General features: G+C 39.4%; 1 protein-coding gene across 2 annotated transcripts; it reads left to right on the top strand.

Annotated features, from left to right (window-relative positions):
• The first annotated feature begins 972 nt into the window (after nt 1-972).
• kpna6 (karyopherin alpha 6 (importin alpha 7)) lies at nt 973-17,720 on the top strand. 2 transcript variants are annotated; one of them, XM_065294531.1, is made up of 14 exons: nt 973-1,098; nt 5,710-5,846; nt 6,035-6,130; nt 6,318-6,417; nt 6,503-6,597; nt 7,945-8,076; nt 8,209-8,297; nt 10,592-10,691; nt 10,900-11,063; nt 11,171-11,249; nt 11,356-11,481; nt 11,607-11,734; nt 16,541-16,719; nt 16,791-17,720. In XM_065294531.1, the coding sequence occupies exons 1-14, from the start codon at nt 1,095-1,097 to the stop codon at nt 16,976-16,978; spliced, it is 1,617 nt and encodes a 538-aa protein (XP_065150603.1). In that variant the 5' UTR covers nt 973-1,094; the 3' UTR covers nt 16,979-17,720. The 2 variants fall into 2 exon arrangements, with proteins under 2 accessions (XP_065150603.1, XP_065150604.1); XM_065294532.1 differs by having other exon boundaries at nt 984-1,098; nt 5,713-5,846.
• Nucleotides 17,721-18,871: the final 1,151 nt, after the last annotated feature.

Genomic DNA, 18,871 nt, shown 5'->3' with positions numbered 1-18,871 from the left:
TTTTCACGATTTCAATCTTTCGTCTGGGACAGCCAAAGATCATGCCGTGTATCCCAGGCTGACACATTTGTGAACAATATTTGAGAGAAATAGGCCTTTTGTGTACATAGAAAAAGTCTTAAATCTTTTGAGTGTAGCTTATAAAAAATGGGGGCAAAAGAAGTGTTGCGTTTATAATTTTGTTCAATACTGCATGCTGTTATAGCCTATAAAAACAACAGGATTTAATTTGTATTCAACTTCTTAAAACTATTATGAACACAATGATTCAAGCATTAGTGACTTTCCACTTGGTTTCATTTGTTGTTCTTACCTTCCACTTGCCCTCTTGCCATGGCATGGGTTCAGTCAAAAAGAAATCAAAACAATGTAAAAAATTTGCTAACCTTTTTTGAAAATATGCTAACTATTTGTAATTCATGACAATTAAATAGCAATTATACATGATAAAAATACCCATAAAACTAATTTTCACTGTTTCTGGATGTGCAGTTTTCCGCACTGTCCACACAGACTGATGACGACATCGTTCAAGTCTCGTTCGCGCATTCACTTCACTCGTGCATCTTCAGAAATGTTGATTTTTAAACCCCCTTTACTTTAAGAAAAATGTAAAATTATCGTTTCCCTCCCCCTGGCTTTTTCATATTATAAACTGTTATTTCTTGTTTAAATGTGTCCAATTATTTGATTTGTACGATTGTTATTTTTCGATTTATTTATTTGTTTGTTTTGGTTCAATTAATTTGTTAGTTTTGTTACAAATTTTACAGTAGGCTACATGTAATAATGTTACAGTACAAGTAACATGTATATCCTAATTTTATTTAACACATGCCTGTTGTCAATATTAATTTCCCTGCTGCGTGTTTTTATATAAATGTATAATTTTTATTCAAAAAGTCTTGCTCGCGTAGCTTGTGTAGGTAGGGCACAAATAGGAAACGCTGTCATTAAGTTTGTCTTCTTCGGCTCGCCGTAGATCGCCGACATATTGTTTGTGAGGAGTAAATTCTCGGTGAGACAAGGAGAGCGTTGAGATTTCAGCTTTGTCATTATCAGTGAAAAACGCAAATATCAGTGAAGAAATAACGATGGGTAAGTATACATCATGTGCCGATTTTCGACGCGTTTATTTTGTTGTTTGCCTCCCGTGGGTGCGATATCTGTGGCCAAAAACCCAAGAGGAGCAACATCATGTCAGTTAAGCCATGAGTGTAAAGGGCCAGTTAGCTTAGCACACTCATATGTTCGCGATATGTTTACTCCCTTGAACTGAGAGGACATATATATCAACCGAAAACAGACTTTACACCAAGTTTCTATTTGGTTTATTTTGGGTTGATTGAAGTGAAAATGTTTGAAGCGGTGTCTACGTGTAAGCGCTTGGTCATCATGCAGTCAGTTGTTGTGAAGTCGTGTCATGCTTGAGTCAACACAGGTGCTAATGTCTCTACATTACACCGCAAGATCGTGTTTTAAAACTACTTAGACCGCATTTTTAAGCATCATAGTCTGTAAGTAGATAGTTGACTACGTTGTGAGGGAGAGAGCAAGAGCAGAGACTGTCACGTAGTTTTCCAGTCAACTTAATATTGTCGACCCTGGTCGCCTATGTTTTCATTTCATTCAAGTTGTAGATTAAATTGCACATTAATGTCATGACTGGATATACGTTAACTTTTTTTAAATCTTAAAATTTTAATATATATAATAAAACGCGTGAAAATATACCCTTGCTATCTTTAAAGCTGACTGAGGAAGGCCATGTAAAAGATCGAATTGAAATCAAAATTTTATGCTCTAAATCTCATCATTAGATTATAAGGTTTTTAAACTTTGCTTTTACAGACAGGGTCACATATTGTTTAATGGGAGGAAGAGGATGGGACAGGAATGAAGGTATAAAGACAGTATGGTCAGATAAGGTGTCAGGATCTGACTGTTGCTGAGCTGGCTTTTCCTGTCTTATACTGTTTCAAAGAATCATCACAATTAAAATTCATTTGAGATCTGACAGCTTGTGAAACCGTAGTTTTGAGTTTTTCGCATTTTCGTTTGCAATCCGAGTATGCTGACTTCAGCTTCCTAGCGGCCAGTATCAAGCCTCACTTTCACATTTTCCTGCAAATTGGCTTAATGGGGTACCAGATTTGATTTTGAAGTTGATTGTGTAAATGTTTAAAATGAACCGTTAACTAAAATATTACATTCTTTTAATTAGCTCACCCTTATGCCACCCCAGATCCATTTGACTTGTTTTCTTGTTATCTAGCCAAACTATGTACTTGCTTTTTAGAGCTTCGCTAGATTGGCTACCATATGAATCAATAATGTTATGTTATTTTAAAATAATCTTTTAAGTTTGGCTGAAGTAGGGATGCATGATCAGGGCTCGAGACTAACTTTTTTCACTGGTTGCACTGGTGCGCCTAAAGTTAGGTGCACCCAAATTTTTCACGGCATCTCATTTAACGCCGCAGTTTTACTAGCACCCAACCCTGTTAACTCGCACGAGGACACTGGCATCCTAAAGAGTTCTTTATTTACATTAATTCAAAGTTACTGTTAGTTTAAATGCACTTATCTAAAAAACTATACGGCATTAAAATGCGTTAAGACTTTTCAGTTTCTGACCTTTTTTATACAGAACATCCTATAGTGTCAGTAATGTTTTGTCAGGAGTTATGAATTTGTATTTAATTTTTAAGGATGAACCTCAGTCCCTGTCATTGAGAAAAATCCTCCTGCACGGTTGCCATGACAGCACTCAACAACTCAATGTTTATTTTGGGCTTTTTTATTCAAAGTGTGCATATTTGGAGAAATATTTATTCCATTTTAAATATATTTACTTTATATTTCTCCAGGGATGGGTAATATTTATTCCATTGTGTTTTAATGGTGGGGTGATCGAACACGTTACTTGCTGTAGCCTACATTAATGTTACACGTGCTGTTAACATGCTCTGGAGATATGAGATATGTTTTAGGAATAATTTTGACTGGTAAAGCTTCTTTTTAGGTAACCTTAAGCTTTTTTTTGAAAGAAGGGCGTTTGATACAAAGAAATGAGGGATAAAAACCCTGAATAGAAATTTGTGAGTAATAATAATAAAAGAATAAACTTTTTTCAACGTAACATTGCTGTACTTTGGGTTTACGTTCAAGACATTTTTCTTTATAAGAATTATACTCTGGCTCGGACTCGATTGTATGTGGTTCATTAACTTATGCCGGGACCGGGGCTTAACATCTGCGGCTACATCCGCTCTCACGAGTGTCTGTCGTTGCTATGTGACCTTAGCATTGCTTGACGTTGTGACGAGCACCCACCAGCGGAAAAAGAATTTGGCACCTTTGAACACGCAAGTTTTTTTAAGAAATGTATATCTGATACTCGTCTACATTTTTATATTTCAAATTATGTGTATGCAGTATATATAAAACCTTTATGCATACACGCATGCATGCCCCCCCACACACACATTCTATAACCACCACACTGAATTAAAATACTGCCACCATCACAGCCCTAGACAGCACATTTGTTGTTCAAGTTGTGTGCTGTGTCTTTAAGACACATCAAACACAGTTCTTTAAAATAGTTCTTGGAAAGAGGCACAGCCCGCACTGCTATTTGTGATACCCATGTGATGGGGAACTATGTCTGCAATGAAGCTCTGGAAGTGGTGTAGTGCTACAGCTTGCTTATCATCCTATTTAAATATGTCCCACCTGAAACATCAAGGCAACTGATTTATTTCAGCAGCAGTAATGCTTGCACCTCCAAAAAGTATTTTGTTCCAAAACTGCAGGTCTTTACAGATTAAAGGTCAGGGAGGCATCTTTAAATGGTGCCAGTGCTGATTTGGGGTTATTTCATTTTGTCTAGCTCCTGAAGAATAAAATTACACAGGCAAAATGAGGTCTGATCCAAGATCAGCAGTTGTACTCTGAGGTGCTTTGCCTGCTGTGCTTAAGGTAGATTTAGCCAGTCATTGTTCGTAGCCTCAAGCCGTGCAAATGCTGATACAGGCCACTTTAGCTGCTTGCTCATGCAAACAGTGTTTGGACACCCGCAATAAAAGTGGTTTTGCTAACTAACTCCCGGTGGCTCGTTGCAAGTGCCACATGTTCAGCACAAACAGACCAAAGTGAGTAATGAACGCAGAGAAATGAGCCGCTGAGATTGCTGAACAAATTCTTTTCCTCCGTTCATTGTTTCGTTTTGAAGGGTAAGAGAGGGTGTAAAAAGCTATGTGCTTTCACATTCATTTTTCTCTTGTTATGGACGCTGTGGGTGCTCCTGCAGATAAGGTGGCACACCAACATGTCACAGCTGTTTTGTTTTTCTGTTTTGGTTTCCAAATACATGAAAACATTCTTTGTCCGTGCCATACAGATTGTGCAGACTCTTTAGTATATCATTAGCTTTGTTTCCATCCAAAGTTGCATGTTGCATATAAAACTTGAAATATCACATTTTACATTTGCGAATAAGCATTCGTTTCCATCCAGTGAGCTGAAGAGAGCAAAACCGTCACTTTCTGATAAACTGGTGCTAAATACTGTATTTAACCATTTTCATGTATAATGTTATCTGCTTTTGGATGTGGATTCATGCTGTTTGAGTTGACAGTCAAGTCCGAACCATTGAGATTAAAGTTTTTACCTGTTCATTTCAGAACTTCTGAAACCGTATTTTTAGATAAGGGTGTAACGATAAATCGATTTATTGTTACACCCCTAATTTTAGATGCTGTGCAATGAGTTCAGTAAGGTGGTTTGTCCAGTTTTGCAGTCCAGCGCGCAGTGTCACATGACTTTTTTTGATGCGCATCTAGGGATTTATTCAGTTAAAGTATTTCATTCTTAGTTCATGCGCTTGTTTTATCAGATAAGAAATTTATCAGAATCACTTATGCGCAAACATTTTTAGAATGAATGCGCATCTTGCCGTTTCCATCCAGCAAAATCTCCAAAATGTGTGTAAAAATAAGTGCATGGAAACATAGCTATTGACAGAGGATTGTTCTCTATCAATTTTTTTGGCTGTATCACACTAAAGGGCTCGTTATAGTCGTGCGTAGCCGCGACGGCATAGATTCCGTGTCGGTTTTCATTTATACTTTTGCATCGCTGTCGACGTACAAACATGCGCGCAGGCCGCTGGTAGGCAGTATTGATGTGTGTAACCACAGTAGCAGCGCGACTGTTAAAGAAGAAGCTTGGCAAGTTAACCCACAAATGAAGAAGAAACAGCAACTTGTTGTGTATGATTTGAGAAGACCAGCAATGATGAAAGTGAATAAACAGTGACTTTTGTTGCAGTTTGAGTTAAATCACTCCTCAGCTTGGCCATTCTTTGTTTTCACCGTCGCAAACGGAAATACCTATGAGACAGTTTTTTCTAACTGATGGGAGGGGTTCTGGTTGACCAATCACAGCGCTTGCGGTCTGCGTAGAACTGATAAAAAATTTTGCGAGGTGCAGGTTAGCCTATGTATGCAGAGCTACGCACAGGCTACCGATAGCCTACGCCGTAGCTACGTCGTAGAACCTACGCACAACTATAAATCAGGCTTAAGGCTCCGTCCCAAATAGCGCACTTCACGTGGACACGTGGTCTCGTAGAGTTTCCATGGCCACCATGTTCCTGTCAGCAATTTAATGCATCTTTTAATGTCAGATCAATGTCATTCTCAGCAGAACCCTCAGCGAGTCCTGCAAAGGATAATTTCAGGATGAACCGCTATAAGAACAAAGCACTCAACCTGGAAGAGATGCGTCGGAGGAGAGAAGAGGAGGGCGTTCAGCTGAGGAAACAGAAACGAGAGCAACAGGTTTGCTTTGTTTCTCTTACCTTCCACTTTGCCCTCTTGCTATAGCATGGGTCAACATAAAATCCAAATTTGTCTTATTTAATATACTTTTTGTTACACTTTCGCATCTGCTGCATGTTTTGTGTATCATTTGTTGGCACGCATTATTCTTGTAATCTGGTTGTAAAATGTGCTGATCTCTTTGGCAGCTGTTTAAGAGGAGAAATGTGGAGCTACTTGGTGAGGAGGGGGGGATGTTCGACAGTCCTCTCATGGACTCCTACGTCACTTCCTCCACAGCTCCAGTGAGTTCAAACCCAAATCCATAATTACAGGTTAAAGTGACTCGAGGACTCTTGTTAGTAGTGCATTATGACTCCTTAATTCAATAAGTACTATTGATTTGGACCACTGAGAAGTGCAAGTCCTGACTTTAAACAAATTAAGGTCATTGATCCAGACGTAGTTCGCAAACTGTGCTTGTCTTTTTAGGATGGAGTAATTACATGGGATATGGTTGAAATGCTTTTCTCAGACGATCCTGAACTACAGCTGGTCACAACACAAAGGTTCAGAAAACTGCTCTCAAAAGGTATCAAAGACAAAAATGTGCTTAAACACAATTTCAGTTCCTTGATTCTTAAAGGTTTTAATACCTTCGTCTTCATGTCACGCAGAACCTAACCCACCTATTGACGAGGTGATCAGCACACCGGGCATTGTAAACAGATTTGTTGAGTTCCTTAAGAAAAGCACCAATTGCACATTACAGGTGGGATTTCAACATTACGTTTGTTAAGGCTTCTTGAAGGATTACTTTACTTTCATAAAAAATCCTGATAATTTACTCACCCCCATGTCATCAAATATATATATATATATATTTTTTTTAAGGAAAACTTTCCAGGATTTTTCTCTTAATATAATAGACTTTAGTAGACCTCAACAGTTCAATATTTCAATGTAGCTTCAAAAGGCTCTAAACGATCCCAACCGAATCATAACGGAAACGATCGTCATTTTTGCCAAAAATAAGTACTTTTTAACCACAACATTACTCATATTGCACTAGCCATGTGATGCGCCAGCACAACCTTAAGTTTTACGTAATCATGTCAAAAGGTCACGCGTTACTATTGTGAAATGCACACTTGCAGCCCATTTTAAGACTTGCAAACACTGGAGCAGTAGTTTCGCATACGTCGTGCTTTCAATGTGATTACGTAATATGTAAGGTCGCACTGGCGCATCACATAGCTAGTGCGAGACGAGAAGTTGTGGTTAAAAAGTACTTATTTTTTGGCCAAAAATAATCATTTTGCTAGATAAAGCCCGGAATACACTGCACGATTTTTGCCCTCCTATAAGATCATTACCTTATCACACTGTGCGACATGTAACGTTTAAACTCTGGTACGAGAGGCATGTAGACTATACGATGATTATTCGGCGGCAGCGTCACATCTTGCGAAACGTCACCAGCATGCGCTCGTGGTAAACAAATACCGGCGCGCAGGTCGTAGCAGCAAACACACTGTGCGGGGATCATGCCGAATTTCTGACACTGTCAGAAAACTATCGTAGGCTATCTTTGGACGCAAGACCGGGAAAACGGCCGTCTTTGAACCTCTCTCATTGTACGACATAGGACCACCGATGAAGAGCCACGATCGCAGAAATCGTGACGATTGTTTCACGATAGTTATCTTTCGTCTGGGACAGCCAATAATCGTTGGGACGATATAGAGCCCTTTGAAGTCCGCTATATGGAAAAAAATTCTGGAATGTTTTCTTTTAAAAAAATGTAATTCTTCTTGACTGAACAAAGAAAGACATAAGCATGGAGGGTGAGTAAATTATTAGATTTTTTTAAAAGAAAGTCAAAGATTCCTTTAACAAGCCTCTAATGCTTACTTGAAAATCTGTCCTGTGGTGTTTGTGCCATTCACATGTCTGGTAAGTCCAATCTTTTGGCTTATTGAAGACCTGAAGGGAACACCCAGAACACCCCAGCATTATAGCTTCACTTGGGTTTCCATAAAATACAAATAAAATTGATTATTTGTAGAGTTGTTGCACAGATTCAAGATGGTTAAAAATGTATATCTCCTCTACTCAGTTTGAGGCTGCTTGGGCACTGACCAACATCGCATCTGGAACATCTCAGCAGACAAAGTTTGTGATCGAGGCCGGTGCTGTACCTGTGTTTATCGAGCTTCTCAACTCTGACTTTGAAGATGTTCAGGAGCAGGTACAAGGATAAATTAATTCTAAAGCTGCACAGGCATAAACATTTTATTTTTTCCTATCAGTTGCATTTTAAGTTTGTTCCCAATGAGTGCATAGAGAGTATTATATAAACTCTTGACTCTTTTTGCCATAGGCTGTTTGGGCTTTAGGAAACATTGCAGGAGACAGTGCTGTGTGCAGAGATTTTGTGTTAAACTGTAATATCCTTCCACCTCTACTAGTGTGAGTACTTTTTTATTTTTTATTTTTTTGCGTTTATCTCACATCAGATAGAAAATAATAAGGGTAGAGTCGTTGTCACCAATGCAAGATAATCTCTCACAGAATGTTTAGAAATACCTAGTCTTTTATTAACTTAATGTGACGAAAACTAGTATTTCCTATTCAAGATACAGTTTTATCAGTTTTATAAACAGAATGGTAGTATCGTCAGTATTGACCAATTAGAATCAAGTTTTCCATAGAGCTTTATGATGCTTGTTTGACATGGCAGACAGTGAATGTTCATTTTTTCTTAGGGGCAGTTTACATGTTTTTTTTTTTTACCAAAAACAGGAAAGTTTTTGTGTTTTGGTTGTTCGTTTACACAAAAATAACATTTTGGTGTCCTATAAATACAAAATTTTGAAAATGGGTTTCAAACATACACTGTAAAAAAGATGGACGTAGTGTCCATGACGTCACCCATAGTTTTCTGAAGATAGTTTTTGCCTGTACCTATCGTTGCCATCAGCTATTTAGACCAAAAACCAATTTTTGTACCAGTCTGTGAACATCTTTTTTCTGCTCTAAAGATGGGCATTTTAACATGGTGGTCTATGGGAGTTGACTTCCTGTTGCAGCCAGTCGATAAATTGCAGTTTAAATAACTTCTGTATTGGCTTCATCAGAGAGATCAGAAGGTTGCCCCTTGGTTTCAAAGTAGGGTTGGGCGATATTCTTCATAGTGAGATCGTCAGCAGGGCAATAGTTTCCTTATTTATGTATTATTTAATGTGAAACAATGATGATGATGATGATGATGATGATGATAGCATAATAATAATGGTAAACATTAATGGGCAAACAAGCCAACTATCGGCTATATGTCTGATAGTCTCGTCTATCGGCACAACCCTATTTCAAAGTGCACATTTTTTAACATGACACCTCTTCGTCTCTGTGTAATATATGTAACCGCAGATCGGTGATAACGGTGACATCATGCACATGGTTTAATACAGTCTTTTCATGAATATCAGCTGATGTTACTCACTTGTCTTTCGCCATTTTGAGTACCTGAAGTGGTCTCAAAAGAACTAGAAGCTATGCCTTCAATACGTTGTGAGCATCAAAATCGCTATTTTTACAACACTAAGAAGGCTCGACACAACATGATCCTTTCTCGAAGTATCACTTGTGTCTCTACACGTGAACTCGAGCATTGAGAACATTGTTTGTGTACACAGAGTTTACTAAAAAGAAGGTTTGAACAACTGACTTTGGTTATTTCGGTGTCCGCTCCCCTCCATCTTGCCAGTCAAGATGTATTGATCTCCGAATGCGATGTAAGGAGCGAGGAGAGTAAAGATGGAGAGCTCCTAAAGCATAGTTCCAAATAAATGCACATATAATTCGTTGTTTTGTCGCAAGTGAAAAACAATATTGACCTTCTAGTTGAAAAAGTAGCATTATATGAGATTCATTTTTTTTATTTCAAAGATGGCGTGCGGACGCTATAACAGCCAAAGCCGGTTGTTTAAAACCTTTCTTTTTAGTAAACTCTACTATACTTCGAGCAAAGTTTCATGTTGTGTCGCGCCTTCTTAGTGTTGTAAAAATAGTGGTAGTCTGGTAGCAGCGGACAGCAGTTGAAAGAACGCATCAGAGATCAAGTAGGCGTCACACCCTAACCAAAATAATTTTTTTAAAGTAGCGTATCTTTTCATGACAGTCGAGGTGTTAAATTTTGTCTTTCGTAGCCATTTCCCGTATCCGTAAGAATCAAAGACGGTAAAAGATAAGAAATCTGTAAATCGTAGTAAGCTAGCCAATGATTGTCAGAAGCCTACTGGTACTCGGTAGGTACTCAAGATGGCGGCAGGCAGCTGGAATGATGTAAAAGGTCACATGACTGATATTCATCAATAGGCATGCGCGAGAATAACCAAAACCACAATAGCACGCTACGGATCTGTGTTTGGGCTGCTGAGTTTATTAATGCGTCTTCAGCAAAGTTTACAAAATTCAGCATAATTTGCATAAAAACGACCTCATTGTCAGTCTATACAAAACAACCATCTGAATTGTTTGTATGTATCACTCTGTGCTCAGACATGTTTTTTTTTTTTAAGTAACATCGCCATCTACTGGCCTGGTGCGCGTAAGACAGCGCGTTTAGTGGTTTTCGTAGATCTATGTAAATGTGAATCTTTTGTTGTGTGCACTTATGTAAACTTATGGGTAAACTTATGTTTTTACTACATCGTTGTCGTGTAAACATAACCTTAATAATGATGTTTTATTTTATCCCACAGGCTTCTGACCAAATCCACTCGTCTCACAATGACCAGGAATGCTGTGTGGGCATTGTCAAACCTCTGCAGAGGCAAGAGTCCACCTCCAGAATTTGAAAAGGTCTCTGTTTGGCCCGGTTTCTTGTCTATCCATAAGAAATGTGTTTTTGAAAGCGGAAGGTTGGAATTTAGAGACCGATATAATATAACCTCATGACCTCAGTGCACCACAAAAGAAACTTTGTTCTGGTATTAGCTCCATAGCATTTTTCCATTGAACCAAAGGCATTGCATTGAAACAAGTTCTTCATTATATCCGGCTCCTGTAGGTGTCTCCATGCCTGCCTGTGCTGTCCCGACTGTTGTTCAGCAGTGACCCAGACCTGCTGGCTGATGCCTGCTGGGCTTTGTCCTATCTCTCTGATGGACCCAATGAAAAGATCCAGGCAGTTATAGATTCGGGAGTTTGCAGGAGGCTGGTGGAGCTGCTCATGTGAGTCTGTGACAGAATTTTGAAATCTTTCATACATCCAAAAGACAAAGTATGTAAAAATAACAGTCCGTTTTGTGTTAGATGATGAGTTCTGTTTCTTCTCTCAGGCACTCCGATTACAAGGTGGCTTCTCCTGCTTTGAGAGCCGTTGGAAACATTGTGACGGGAGATGATATTCAGACCCAGGTGTGTTTCTCTGTTTGTCTTCATGTTGAATTATCTCCAGCTTTAAGATCAGGAGATGGATGATCTGCTTTCTGTTGCCCCTCATGTTTTCTTTCTCTCACCGCAGGTGGTGTTGAACTGCTCGGCTCTCCCTTGCCTCCTGCACCTGCTCAGCAGTGCTAAGGAGTCCATCAGAAAGGAGGCCTGCTGGACCATCTCCAACATCACAGCAGGAAACAGAGCCCAGATTCAGGTACACACTTCATCTGCCGCCCATTGGCAGGGCTTAGCTTGTTTATCATGCTCGGCAGGGTCACTGCTGTACGCTCAAAGCTTGAAAAATGATGTTAACCTTTTGCTTTTTGTTTCACCTTTTAGGCAGTAATAGACGCAAACATCTTCCCTGTACTGATAGACGTCCTACAGAAAGCAGAGTTTCGCACCAGGAAGGAGGCAGCTTGGGCGATCACCAATGCAACGTCGGGTGGTACGCCCGAACAGATTAGGTGAGCGTCTGACATGCGAAATAACCATAGACTGTAAAAAAAGATGGAAGACGCCCGTTCGCTCTATTCCATTGGTGAAAAGTGAAGCCGCCAGTGTCCCGATATGGCGCTGACATCTTGAGTCTGCGCAGTAGCGATTTCGGGACCAGTCCTGCGGAGTAGTGAGCAGGAAGTAAAGCCGCGAAAGCAAGACCCCGCCCCACGCTCTCGCAGATGCGCATATCACACGATATCACAGCTGTCAATCATGACCTGACACCACCGTTTTTATAGCATTAAATAACTAACTAAACACAAACTTTTTTGAAAACAAACATTTGAATTTACATCAGCGTAATAAAAACTACAGTAAATGACAGAAACCAGCTTCGGAAAAAAGATAATTGAAGTGTAATTACATTTTTTTTGTTGGTCTCAAGTCCCATTGAATAACATGATGAGGCGATGTTTATGACCTATACTGGGACCAGACACTGGGGGGCGATCGAGACGTTTTGGCTTCTTTTCAGGGCTTGTGCGGCACGCTTGGAAATAACGCAGTGTTATTGAGAAGATATTTAAGAAACTTTCTTATTGGTGAAAACTAATTTTTATCTTTAATTTATATTTTTCAACCTTTTTTATTAAATTAATTTAATGAAGGCTTTGCAGAGTGTTTGCCATTGGTTAAAATTATTATTATTCTGGACCCAATTTTAAATTTCAAATCTGACCTGCTGTGTCAGTCAGACAAACTGTTGTGACCCTGGACCAAAAAACCAGTCGTAAAGGGTTGATTTTTTTTTTTTTTAAACTTCAGTAACTTTTAGACAACTTTTTTTTCATTTCCAGTAATTTCCGAACAAGTCGTCTTTTAAATGAGACCAACCTTATCTTTATATTCCAAAGTGTTTATGTTTTAAAGCGTTTAAAGTTTGTTTAGTGCATTTTCATGAAAAAAGAGGGTGACATTAACTTATTTATACACTAAATCAGGAGTCTCCAACCTTTTTGTCAACAAGGGCTACCACAATGGATAAAATAGTCTGGAGGGCTACTTTTTGATATAGTCTACTCAAAACTTTTTTGTTTTACTGATTTTATTTTATTTTACTCCCGCGGGCACCACGTTGGAGAACCCCCACTTAATAAATAAGCTTGGTTAAGGCCTTTTAACAGACATTAGTAATGAAAAGGTTTGTTTTAGCGCTCTCTACTGGCTTACTGGTGTAATGAGGTTGTTGACTGAATGGGGGAAGTTGTAAGCTTTTACATTAAAAAAAAAATTGAATGCAACACACAGTTTGTAGGTTTTTTGGCCAATTTTGATCACGATTTTGCTGCATCCATTTACTAAAATAAAGTTTGGGTATATTTACGTTAGGACATTTACATTAATTTTTACATAATATACTAATATTATAAAAATCAATAATTTTGACCCATGCAATGTATTTTTGCCGCCTTTTACAAAAATACCCATGTGACTTTATGGTCCAGGGTCACATTTAGGCATATCATACATAAGAACTGAACTTAAGTGTGGCCTAGATTTAATGCTAATACTTAGAAATCTGGATTGTGAGAACGTAAGTTCCATGATATGTTAAATTGATGAAGTAACATACTCCACCCATCATCAAGATGTAATGTGCAGTCTAAAAATTGTCTAGGTAGCTATGTTAAACATTTATCATGAGAGGCTATTTAAAGGGTTACCACAATCATCGTTTGACGTTTCTGGTCTTCTCGAATGGCTCTTGGTGCGGCTCAAGGGCTAATTTCGGAGATGCAACCTTGTTTTCCTGGGGCCACTTCTGCCGTTTATCCAGATTGAATTACAGTGTGGTCCAGCTTTCCCTGAAGAGTCTCCATGGTGTCTAATGAGATCACTTAGTCTGAGAGCAGCAGTGTGCTCAGTGTTTATTACCGTGCACAATTATACAGTTTTGACCAGACGTGCACCACTAGCGTTTTTCCGCAGCCGGTGCCAATGCAGTGCTTCATTACACCCATCTGATTGCTTAAGCAAGAACACTACTTTATTTTAATGAAGAATTATCTAAGAAAACTACTTGCTGTAAGAAACAGGTCTGATGCGGCACTGATCCAGCACTGGATGGATCAGCTGGTTAGCTATACTGATAGTGAGGGAAGGGCATGGGAAGCTTGTACGTTTTGTGTCTTTTAGGCAGTCGGCCTACAATAATTTTACAGCTGTTCTTGAGTGACTGTCATATGGTTGCTTTAAAAACATTGCCTGACGTAAGATCAAGATGGCAGCATGTAGGTCACATGTCTCTAGGGCTGCATGCTTCAGAGCCACTGAGATAAGTGCATCTGCCATATTTTCTAGTAAATTAGCATTTTTTATCAGACTCTTAATGGATTCTGCCAACAAAGTGATATTTCTGAATGGCCCGAGGCTGGGATTAAACAAAATTTAAAGTGAAAGTATTTGATGAACGTATAATAAATGTCGAAAGCATTCGGTTAATGTCATATATTGTTTACGTAGATGGCGTTTAGTGGCTTTTGCATCTAAGCTCCTCAATTCCTTCTGAAAAATTTGACCAAATTCTTTTTCACTCAGAGATTCCCTAATATACATGGATAATGTGTCCGGGATTTTGACAAGTAATTTTCTGGAATCTGCATGCGTTCACTCCCATTCCATTGGCCCTTTTCAAAAACAAATTATGAAAATTATCATCCAGGGATCATTTCATTTTGGTTTATTCACACTGCCAGTGGTTTTATGGAATCTGTGCTACGTTCTTCAAACACACATCCTGTAAATATCGGAAAACTAAATAAGGATGTGCATTTTTGTTTCTGATTTGATCATAAACTAGCGCTGTTCTATTATGTGGCCGATCGATCTCAGTTTCAGTGCGGATAGGAAGGAGCTCCCTGATCGCTACTTCATTCAGTTTTCGTCATGAAGGTTAAATCCCTGTGTCAATGAGCAGAACGATAACTTTTAACTACAAGACACCCGTTTCGGCATTGTTTCTCCTTTTTGTTCACACAGGACAATTTATAAGAGGGATCCAAGAAACAATTACGGGATGTGTTTACATTCACACAGAAGGCACGCTGGCAATTTTATGGGACTTTTCTGGGATCAACGTATGCTGTGTAAATGGGGTTATAATGATCCCATTAGGACACGTGACATCAGGGAGTAATGTAATGTAATGTAATTGTAATCGTTCACTTGGTGGATTTTTTTACGCAGTGTCTTAAGTTTGCTTATGATCTGCGCTGTCTCTCTAGAGAAACTTGGAAAAAAATGTATTTGATCGCAAACTAGCGCATCGTTTGCCACTCCATTAAGCTGCTGAATAATCTTCGCTTTAGGGTAGCGAGGAGCTCCTTGATCTCAGTTTCATTCCAGTTTGCCAAAAACTTTCGTTGTGAACATTTGAACTACACTTAAGGTACATACACATTATAAGCGATTTTGTTCCTGTGTGTCTCGCGTCTCTTTAAATACGTTTGATAGGGGGCGTTTCTAAATCTGGTTGTCATAAACAAATGAGTATCGTCCACTCCAGTAACTGACGAGAGAGGTATGACACGAATTCCACTGCTTCGCTCTCATTGGTAGTCGCTACAGAAAGTGCTCATAATTTGCATAAAGTTAAACTTCTCTCTTTTGCCGTCGCTCGTGACTCCAGAGTAGGGATGCACCGATACCACTTTTTTGGAATACGAGTACGAGTACTTGCATTTCAGTACTTGCCGATACCGAGTACTTAATAAAAAAACATGATTTAAATTTACAGGTAACAGCTTTAGTCATATAATTTAACAAAAAAACAAGGGACTAGTTTTCCAGTTTGTTGTAAACTCTGCCTCTTTGGACAACACAAGAGGCATTAACCCCTTACACACCGCTCAAACATAGACATTTCTCAGACCGTGGTATCGATCCCTGGTATCGGGGGACTTTTAACGAGTACGAGTACTTTAGAAAATGTGGTATCGAGGCCGATACCCGATATCGGTATCGGTGCATCCCTACTCCAGAGGTCGCCTGGCATCCATTAAAATGAATGAGAATGAGTTGCTCTGCTACTGCTAGTCGCTGCTAGTCTGAATGCAGCTTTAAAGGCCCTGGCCAATAAGTTGCATGATAGTTGCATTGTGACGACACAATAAGTTGGGCCGCGCAATATACCGAAAGTATTGGAGCTGGCAAATGTTCATATTGCATTGGTATGCAATAACTGAATGACTTGTAGTACTTTTTAGGTGGATGCAGATAGACTGGTGAGACGATTGAGTTTCAATTTCAACAAATCAGCATCATGCCAATCAGTGTATGCATTTCATCAGATCATTTGCATTTTAGAGGACACACCCCAAAACGGCACATTTTTGCTCACACCTACAAAGTGGCAATTTTAAAATGTTATAACAAATTATCTATATGGTATTTTGAGCTAAAACTTCACATACACACTTTGGGGACACCAAAGATTTATTTGACATTTTATAAAAATCTCATTATATGACCCCTTTAACCAGTTATTGAATATTGTGCTCTTCTTCGATATCTTGCAGCCCTACCCCTTACGGCATTGATTTTTGCCTTTTGTTCACACAGGGCGTGGTCCGGGATTGATCCGGGCAATGTTACTAGTAGGTCGCCATCCCGGGTCGATCCTGGGATCAATTCCAGTGTGTGTTAGCGTTTACACAGAAGGCAATTTTGTGGCAATTTTCTGGGATCAGCGCACTGCGTGAAAGTTTTTATCTGTATCTTCACTTGTTTTTATTCCTCCGTCTTTACTTTTATCCTTTTTGTTCTCTGTGTAGGTATCTGGTGAACCTGGGCTGCATCAAGCCTCTGTGTGATCTCCTCACGGTGATGGACTCTAAGATCGTGCTGGTGGCTCTGAACGGTCTGGAGAACATCCTCAGACTGGGCGAGCAGGAATCCAAACAGAGCGGCAGCGGGATCAACCCATACTGCAGTCTCATAGAAGAGGCATATGGTAATATATCCTACATAAGGAATATGACGCGTGACTTGGCTGAATCATAAACGTGACCTCTCTTTTGCCAGGGTTGGACAAAATCGAATTCCTACAGAGTCACGAGAATCAGGAGATCTACCAGAAAGCCTTCGACCTTATCGAGCACTACTTTGGAGTTGAGGAGGAAGATGCAAGCTTGGCTCCGCAGGTGGATGAGAACCAGCAGCAGTTCCTCTTTCCCCAGCAGGAGGCTCCCATGGAGGGCTTCCAGCTATAACCCGCCTTCAGACTCCTCCCCAGCCCCTGACCTTTACAACTTTCCCCGCACCCCATAAAGGTCCTGAATCATCATCATCATCATCCAGGCAAATAAAGTTGCGACCGTGACCCAGACTGATTTATTTAAGACATTGAGGTGTGTTTGGCTCAGAGGAACGTCTCCGCTGCCTTGTCGCAGGATTTTCATTTTTGTTTCCCAACTAGATGATGCAGCTAATAACCATCCCCTCAGGTAGAATACAAAGCGCTGCGTCGTTTTTATTTTTTAGGGGAAGTATGCTTCGGTTTTCACCATCTTGGAAAAATGAAAGAGTCATTTACTTTCCCAATCAACTTTAGAAAATCGCTTTTCTTTTGATCCCAGTTTTGGTTTTGTCGAATTCATTTTTGTTTATTATTCACATCGTGGTAATTAAACAAGGCTGGTTGCGTTTGATATTCATGCTTATGCTTTATGGATGAAACTACAATTTTTGCATTTTCATTTTTCATATTAGTATTCATTAACTACATTTCAGACCATGCTGGGAATTCATTTGATGTAGTGGTGGTGGGTGGTGTTGAAATAATCCAGGTATTTTAGTACAGGAGTATCCTAACATGAAGTTATTTCTGTTAAGGGAGAGAAAATGGCCACGAGGGACTATATAGGAAAGATGAGGCCCAGTTTTTTTTTGGTTTTGTTTTTTACGAGCATAGGCGAAATATCTAGTTGTAGACTGTTCATGGTGTGAAGTGTTTGATCCAAAGGCTTTTTGAAATGTGATCTGGGGAAATAAGCACATATTTGAGGGCCAGCGAGATGCACTTGATGGTTAGCGTGAGTCTTAATTCAGCTCTTAGACTTTGTTTTTCTTTATTAGCGCCGTTAATGTGAGCGCAGTGCTATTGAAGGGGTATGGTGGTAGTTGTGCAGCCCTCAGTATGTGCATGTTAGGGTTTTGCATGGTGTGCTGTTGGTTTACCAATTGCTCAAATTCAGGTTGGCTCATTTATCATATAGTCGAGTAGTTCTGGGTTCGGTAGTTTTGCAGGTGCTGAAGGTATGGCAAGGAACATATATTTGAATAATAAATAAATATATGGGCAAAAAATACATAATACAAAGTTATATTTGCACACACATGCATACAAAACCAGCATGCACTTCATAAACACATACACATGCAGGGGAAAATGACTTCCATAATCTCCAATCTCGTGAAAATCTACAATATTCATGTTTGCTTGTTTTAACGTTTGGCACTTTGATTTGATGCACTAAAATTAACCTAAAAAGGGGGTTAATTTCCCAGAGGAAAGGCTGAATAATGGTTGTGGGTTTTAGATGGAGGGCTTGAAGAGTTTAAATATTAATCTCTCTCTCTTTCTCTCCATATAAAACTTGCCTTGTCTCCAAAGACATGTAAAACTGTGAGTAAACTTTAAATGGAATTATGGAAGCATTTTTCCTCTACCTCCATAATACACTGACTGAAAGGTGCTTCACGAGTAAATGGGTGGGGCTTTACATTGAAAAAGGCTTGTTTGCGTGAGAACATAGTTAGACTTCGACTGACGAGAGAGGAAGTGATGTATACGATCTCTGTTTTTCGGGTTTTGGGTCAGGTCTTTGTATTTGTAAGTGTTTTTCTTCTGTAAAATGTCAATCGAATGCGATTCCTCATCCCATGCTACGTTTGGTTTGAGAGCCTTTTTTCGAATTCGAAACGTTCGATCGTAACTCTTTTGAAAATACCTCTTTATGTGTACTTGAACAGCGGTATCGAGATCCGTTCTCCACACAGGGTTCTGTTTATATCCAAGTTCTGTGATTTGCCAGATGAAGTTTGCTGCGTTTACAGGAAATCCATCTCGGAACAAGGATGCTACAGTCCAGCTGTTCATACAC

This window comes from Paramisgurnus dabryanus, chromosome 19 (genome assembly GCF_030506205.2).
Source record: "Paramisgurnus dabryanus chromosome 19, PD_genome_1.1, whole genome shotgun sequence".
In the NCBI taxonomy this organism is placed as follows: Eukaryota; Metazoa; Chordata; class Actinopteri; order Cypriniformes; family Cobitidae; genus Paramisgurnus; species Paramisgurnus dabryanus.
The sequence above is the reverse complement of the archived record's forward strand: the minus strand, read 5'-3'. Positions and strand labels throughout refer to the sequence as shown.